Raw genomic sequence first — 7,666 nt, forward strand, 5'->3', positions numbered from 1 at the left:
ATGCATGTAAATGTAAAATATAAATATATATATAAATATAAATTCAGGCATGCCTGCTGAGGAATTCTGGGAGTTGAAGTCCACAAGTCATAAAAGAGCCAAGCTTGAAGACCCCTGTTGTAGATAGCGTACGCTAAACCACCATTTAATACAAACCACTGTGTTTACTCCTGGATTATCTCCGTGCAATAAGACTTGGCACGCTCTCATATCCTCGGCTTACAACCCCAATGGACCCCAGAATTTCCGTCGCTAAGTGAGACATCCCTTACGTGAATTTTGCCCCCTTACGTGCCATGGTCATTAAATTAATCACTGCAGCGGTTCAGTTAGCCGTCGTTAAGTGAATCCGGCTTCCCCCATTGACTCTGCTTGTCAAAAGGTCGCAAAAGGGGATCAAAGGACGCACACACACACACATACACGGGACGCTGCAACTGTCATAAATAGGAGTCGGTTTGCCAAGCGTCCGAATTTTGATCACGGAGAAGGCCGCAACGGTTGTGTCAAATACGGCCACGTCATTTTTTTTCCCAGTGCTGTTGTAACTTTGAACGGTCGCTGAATGAACTGTCGTAAGTCGAGGACTAGCTATAAAGTTAAATTTTAATTTTTGGGGGGTTGCCAACTCCCCAAAAAACAAGGATTATTTTTAACCCCCAATTCTCTCCAGGTACAGCCTTTTCGGATCTCTGGCGAACGTCATGGGGGATTCGATCAGCCCGTACCTGCCTCGCATCACCACTCTTCTGATTTATTCCCTCAAATCCACCGAGGGCATCAAGGTGAGAAGGCCACACACACACAAACACACACACACACACACACACACACACACACACACACACACCACGTCGTGCTGGCTGGTCAATTCTGGGAGTTGAAGTCCAAGCAGACTTCAAAGGGCTGCGTTTAGACGCTCGGATGGCACATGAGGTGCAGGGAGCTGTCTCTGGAGCACTGATGGTGTTACCTAGTTGGGTCACGAGACGTCCGCAAGAAAGAAAACCAGCTGAGGGAGCAGCAGGGACCCCACAGTCCTCCTCCTCCTCCTCTCCCTTCTTCCACTCTGCAAACCCCCTCCCTTCTAGCACTGATGATGTTCCCTAGTTGGGCCATGAAACACCTACACAAAAACCAGCCATCTCAGAGACTCCACCATCCTCCTCCACTCTGAAAACCCTACTCCCCCGTAGAAGTGATATTGTTACCTAGTTGGGTCATGAAATGTCTGCAAGAAAACAACCAAGCTCTGCAAGCACCAAGGACCCCACAGCCGCCTCCCCTCCTCCTCCTCCTTCCACACTCCCTTCTAGCACTGATGACGTTCCCTAGTTGGGTCATGAAATGTCTGCAAGAAAACCACCACGCTGAGAGACCACCCAGGACCCCACGGTCCAAAACTGGTCTACACACCTTCTCTTCTATCCATTCTTCTCATCCCGCTTGTGAGTTGCCCGGAGGGCCCTTTGCTGAATTTGCTAAATAAAAACACAAGCTTCTTTTTTGAGGGGGGGGGGTTGTTTTTTTAAACCGGATCTTAAATCTCGGGAGTCGATTTAAGGCCCGAGAAAGATCTCAGACCCGGGTTCGATTCCTGAGCCCATCCGGGAGGGTAGTGGTTTCCGCGGGCTGTTTTTTTGTCGATTCCGAATTTGAAGTGACCGGGCTGCTGCTGCTGCTGCTGTGGTGACATTTTTACGAATACGGGTGGATCGTCACTAACCGAAGCCGCTCTTTCCTTTCTCCTAGCCCCCCCTGGATTCCGGGAATTCCTTCCTTCTTTTTGAAGACGAGGAAGAGGAGGCCGAGGTGGAAGGAGAGGAAACGCTTACAGACGAGGAAGAGGAAGAAGATTCGGACCCCCTGGGGTAGCTTTCTCATCCGGGGGTGTGTGTGTGAGGGTTTATGAGGGGAGGCGGTCCCAAATTCAAATTCGGCCGTTGTTTCGTGGGACGGGACATGAGTGCGAGTTTTGCTCCCCTCCTTCCCGGTTTCTGAGCTCGTACAGGTAGTCCTCAATTTACAACTGTTCCGTTAGTGACCGTACAAAGTTACCACAGCATCGAGGAAAGCAACTCAACGACCGTTTTTCCGCACTTATGACATCATGTGATCAAAATTCAAGACGCTTGGCGAAGTGGTTCATATTTATGACGGTTGTGGTGATGTTCCGCTTTCCCGACCGTCGGACAGGCAAAGTCAATGGGGGAAGACAGGGTCCCTCAACCGCCGGGTGACTAAGTTAACCCCTGCGGTGATTCACTTAACAACTTGGGCGGGAAAGGTCGTAAAACGGGGCAACCCTCACTTAACAACGGTCTTGCTTAGCGACGGGACGTTGGGCCCGATTGTGGTTGTACGTCGAGGGCTACCTGCGGCTGAGGGCTGTCTTCCTGTTTTCGGAAAAGGTCCTCAGCCTTCCTGTGGACTAGAAACGTGACAAGCTTTCACTTGAGGCCCGGTACTCACTCGTGGCCTTCAGCTTTTCTTCTGCCCTTCCCCAGGATGTGCGTGCGAAGCGCCTTCATGGATGAGAAGGAGGACGCCTGCATAGCTCTGGGAGAAATTGCCGCCAGTGTGAGGTAAGTGGGACCGCTGTGAGTTTTCCTAAATTCTATGCCTGCGTTTATTTCTTAGATTTATTTTTTTTAATCCCGCCTTTATTACTTTATAATTAAATCAAGGCAGCGAACAGGTATTACGCGCCTTTCTCCTCCTGGTTTTCCCCAAAACAACAGCCCGGTGAGGCGGGCTGGGCTGAGAGAGAGAGAGATTGGCCCAAAGTCAGCCAGCTGGGCTTTGTGCCTCAGGCGGGACTAGAACTCACCGTCTCCTGGTGATTGGCTCAAAGACACCCAGCTGGGCTTTGTGCCTCAGGCGGGACTAGAACTCACCGTCTCCTGGTGATTGGCTCAAAGTTACCCAGCTGGGCTTTGTGCCTCAGGCGGGACTAGAACTCACCGTCTCCTGGTGATTGGCCCAAAGTCACCCAGCTGGGCTTTGTGCCTCAGGCGGGACTAGAACTCACCGCCTCATGATGATTGGTCCAAAGTCACCCACCAGCTTTCATGCCTTAGGCCAGGGGTTGGCAACCTTGGCTCTTTTTTGACTCGTGGACTTCAACTCCCAGAATTCCTGAGGCAGCATGGCTCAGCATGGAAACCTCTCCCTTTCCCCTCAGCGTGGCTGGCTCAGGAATTCTGGGAGTTGAAGTCCACGAGTCATAAAAGAGCCAAGGTGGCCTACCCCTGCCTTAGGCGAAACTAGAACTCACCGTCTCCTGGTGATTGGCTCAAAGTCACCCAACGGACCTTCAGGCCTCCTGTGGGACTAGAACTCCCAGTCTCCTGGTGACTGGCCCAGTCACCCATCTGGGTTTCATGCCTAAGGTGGGACTAGAACTCACCGTCTCCTGGTTTCCAAACCGTCACCTTCACCCATACACCAAAGTGCCTCTCCTTCTTGGGGGCCATTTGGACCCCTTGAAAGTGGGGAAGGGGCAAATTTGGGCTGGGAGGGAGGGGGGGGGCTGAAGACAGCCTGCCAACTTTGCAGAGGGCTGCAGGGGGACATTTTTTGATGACGTTAAGCACCCCTTTTCCTGTTCTAACCCCCAGAAAATTGGGTGGTAGAGGGTGGATACGGTAAAGGGGAAAAGCTGCATTTCTAGGGAGAACAGCCGACCGCAGGCTTGGAAAAGAGCTGATTTGCTCCAGAAATTCTTCATTTTTCCTTCCTTTTTTCCTTCCTTCCTTCCTTCCTCCTTCCTTCACCTTCCTTCCTTCCTCTACCTTCCTTCCCCTCCCTCCCTCCCTCTACTTTCCTTCCTTCCTTCCTTCCTCTACCTTCCTTCCCCTCCCTCCCTCCCTCTACTTTCCTTCCTTCCTTCCTTCCTTCCTTTTCCTTCCTTCCTTTCTTTCTTCCTTCTTTCCTTCCTTCTTCTACCTTCCTTCCCCTCCCTCCCTCCTCTACTTTTCTTCCTTCCTTCCTTTTCCTTTCTTTCTTTCTTTCTTTCTTTCTTTCTTTCTTTCTTTCTTTCTTTCTTTCTTTCTTTCTTCCTTCCTCTACCTTCCTTTCCCTCCCTCCTCTACTTTTCTTCCTTCTTTTTCCTTCCTTCCTTTCTTTCTTTCTTCCTTCCTTCCTTCCTTCCTTCCTTCACCTTCCTTCCTTCCTCTACCTTCCTTCCCCTCCCTCCTCTACTTTTCTTCCTTCTTTTTCCTTCCTTCCTTTCTTTCTTCCTTCCTTCCTTCCTTCCTTCCTTCACCTTCCTTCCTTCCTCTACCTTCCTTCCCCTCCCTCCCTCCCTCCTCTACCTTCCTTCCTTCCTTCCTTCCTTCCTTTTCCTTCCTTCCTTTCTTTCTTCCTTCTTTCCTTCCTTCTTCTACCTTCCTTCCCCTCCCTCCCTCCTCTACTTTTCTTCCTTCCTTCCTTTTCCTTTCTTTCTTTCTTTCTTTCTTTCTTCCTTCCTTCCTCTACCTTCCTTCCCCTCCCTCCCTCCTCTACTTTCCTTCCTTCCTTCCTTTTCCTTCCTTTCTTTCTTCCTTCCTCTACCTTCCTTCCCCTCCCTCCCTCCCTCCCTCCCTCCTCTACTTTTCTTCCTTCCTTCTTTTTCCTTCCTTCCTTTCTTTCTTCCTTCCTTCCTTTCTTCCTTCCTTCACCTTCCTTCCTTCCTCTTCCTTCCTTCCCCTCCCTCCCTCCCTCCTCTACTTTCCTTCCTCTACCTTCCTTCCTTTCTCTTTTTCTCTTTCTCAGTATGCCCTTCCTGCCTTACATCGAGACCTCATTCCAGGAAGTGTCCCAGTTACTGCCGGTAAGACTGGACCGACACTGGTGTGTGTGTGTGTGTGTGTGTGTGTGTGTGTGTGTGTGTGTGTAAGTGAGAGAGAGAGAGAAAGAGAGATGGCTTTGGGGTGGGAGGGGTCCTTGGGAAGACGATCCCTGAAGAAAACCTAAATGAGTACAAGCCACCTCAAAGTCTTTCTCCGCTTAGGGACTTTCCAGGTAGTCCTCAACGTACGACTGGCCACTTAGTGACCATTCAGAATTACAATGGACCCGAAAAAAAAGGGAAGCTTCGGGTCTGGATTCGCCCCACCCCCCACCCCTTCCCCCAGTCATGTAAACAAAAGTTTGGGCACTTGACAACATGGCCGCGTTTAAAAAAACCGGCCCTGACTTCCTTTTCTTGCCTAAAGCTGCACCCACCGCAAACGCTCGATTCGTTTAACGACCGCTGGGTTTGCTGTTTATGACTGCTGCAAAAAACATTGTCATTGTCATTGAAGATGCTGAGACTCTAGGAAAAAGTGCAGAGAAGAGCAACAAAGATGATGAGGGGACTGGAGGCTAAAACATATAAGGAACGGTTGCTAGAATTGGGTATGTCTAGTTTAACGAAGAGAAGGACGAGGGGGGGGACAGGATAGCAGCATTCCAATATCTGAGAGGCTGCCCCAAAGAAGAGGGAGCCAAGCTATTCTCCAAAGCACCTGAAGGCAGGACAAGAAGCAACGGATGGAAACTAACCAAGGAGAGAAGCAACCTGGAACTAAGGAGAAACTTCCTAGAAGTGAGAACAATTAACCAGTGGAACAGCTTGCCACTAGAAGCTGTGAATGCTCCAACACTCAAAGAGACTGGACAGGCATTTGTCGGAAATGGTATAGGCAGTTATGGACTTCAGCTGGTTTACATTGGTTTGGTAGAACCAGTAGCCAAATTTTATTGAGTTCGGAGACCCGGCTAAACCCATTCTGCTTCTGGAAGTCCGTTGGAGGAGACCTCCTCCAGGCCTAGAACGGTTCACAGGAAGTGTGTGGATGTCACTTCCGGAAGTCTCTTCTAGGCCTCAGAGGCCTGGAGGAGGCCTCCCAGGCCTAGAACGTCCCACAGGAAGTGCTTGGATGTCACTTCCGGAAGTCTATTCTAGGCCTCAGAGGCCTGGAGGAGGCTTCCCAGGCCTAGAACGTCCCACAGGAAGTGCTTGGATGTCACTTCCGGAAGTCCGTTCTAGGCCTCAGAGGCCTGGAGGAGGCCTCCCAGGCCTAGAATGTCCCACAGGAAGTGCTTGGATGTCACTTCCAGAAGTCCATTCTAGGCCTTGGCGGCCCAGGCCTGCATCCACGCAGAAAACCAGATGTTCAGGTATTTGAATCCCACCACTAGGTATAGGGTTTCCTGCCTCAGCAGGGGGTTGGACTGGATGACCTCCAAGGTCCCTTCCAACTTTATTATTATTATTAAATCAGGTCAGCCGTGCGAACAGCCCACGTTATGACCGCTATTGTCCTAAGACCATAATAGATAGGCTCCTTTCTGGCCGTACGTCAAGGACTACCTACCCCAGTCCAGAAGGCGAGCCGTGCCCGTCCCCTTTTACGACTGTGATGACATAACGACCGGAAATGGACAGGCTCTGTTCATATATCTGTATATTTTTACTGTCATTTTTTGGGGAGGGGGCTGCAGAAACTTTGGGGAGGGGGGGCTCCGGACCCAGTTGAACCAGGGTTTTGATCTCCTCTGCCAGCTTCTGAAGCTCCACATTTGTACTCTGATCTGTCTTGGGCTAAAGTTGGGATCACCGTGCCCGGTGCAAAGGTGGAGGGGGGGAATTTGGGGAGGGGGGTTTCTTCTGATCTCTCTAATGTGGGGGGGGGTGGTCTTGTCCTTTTCTAGTGTCCCCACATCCGGGTGCGGAAAGCGGCGTTCGAAGCCCTGGGCCAGTTCATCGTTTCGCTGCACCGGGTGTGCCAGCAGGAGCCCTCCGAGACTCACGCGGCGGGTGAGCGGGGTGCCGGGATTGGGGAGGGGGTGGCGTTGAAAGGGGGCACACACACACACACACACACACACACACACACACACACACACACACACGGGTCCTGGGAGGAAAAAGACAAAGGCATTTTGCTATCCGGAAGGGCCTCGCTAGACTCTGGATTGAGGCAGCCTGGGAAGGAAGTCACGGGGGTCTCCCTTTGTTTTGGGGGTCCCAAGGGGAGGGGTCTGAAGGGGGGGGTTCCTGGGAACCAGGGCCGGAAAGAGCTCTACCTGCTCTGGTTGGTGTGAGCTACTTATAGAGGCGCCTGTTGTTCCCACTGGAAGACAGGTCTGTGGTCCAAGCAAGTAAGGTTATTTGCATTCCTTTTCTCTCCTTCCTTCCTTCCTTCCTTCCTTCCTTCCTTCCTTCCTTCCTTCCTTCCTTCCTTCTCACCTCTCTTCCTTCTCTTCCCTTCCCTCCTTCCTTCACTCCCTCCCTCCTTCTCATTCCCACCTCCCTCCTTCCTTCTTTCCTTCCGCCTTCCCTCTCTTCCTCCTTTCTTACCCTCCCTCTCTCCTTCCTTCCCTCCATCCATCCCTCCCTCCCTCCCCCTTTCTTTTCCTCCCTCCCTCCCCTCTCATCTCTCCTTCTTCTCTCCCCTTCCTTCCTCCCTCTCTTCTCTTCTATCCTTCCCTCCCTTTCTTCCTTCTCATTCCCACCTCCCTCCTTCCTTCTTTCTTTCCCTCTTTCCTTCCACCTTCCCTCTCTTCCTCTTTTCTCATTCCCTCCCTCTCCTTCCTTCCTTCCTTCCCTCCCTCCCCTTCCTTTTTCCTCCCTCCCTCCGTCTCACCTCTCCTCCTTCTCTCCCCTTCCTTCCTCCCTCCTTCCCTCCCTCCTTCC

General features: G+C 51.5%; 1 protein-coding gene across 8 annotated transcripts in view; it reads left to right on the plus strand.

Moving 5' to 3' along the window:
• The window catches only part of IPO4 (importin 4), a 41,885-nt gene that overhangs the window by 20,483 nt on the left and 13,736 nt on the right, over positions 1-7,666 (plus strand). For all 8 annotated transcript variants that reach the window (XR_005556091.1, XM_039338048.1, XM_039338049.1 and 5 more), the window contains 5 exons: positions 674-785; positions 1,753-1,871; positions 2,508-2,585; positions 4,756-4,813; positions 6,682-6,787. Coding sequence is in view for 7 of the 8 variants with exons in the window: in XM_039338048.1 (XP_039193982.1) it covers positions 674-785; positions 1,753-1,871; positions 2,508-2,585; positions 4,756-4,813; positions 6,682-6,787 (473 nt within the window). In the remaining variant the exon portion in view is untranslated. The remainder of the gene's footprint in view (positions 1-673; positions 786-1,752; positions 1,872-2,507; positions 2,586-4,755; positions 4,814-6,681; positions 6,788-7,666) is intronic.

This window comes from Crotalus tigris, unplaced genomic scaffold, assembly GCF_016545835.1.
Source record: "Crotalus tigris isolate CLP2741 ecotype Arizona unplaced genomic scaffold, ASM1654583v1 scf7180000017690.20705106771:4171800, whole genome shotgun sequence".
Classification (NCBI taxonomy): Eukaryota; Metazoa; Chordata; class Lepidosauria; order Squamata; family Viperidae; genus Crotalus; species Crotalus tigris.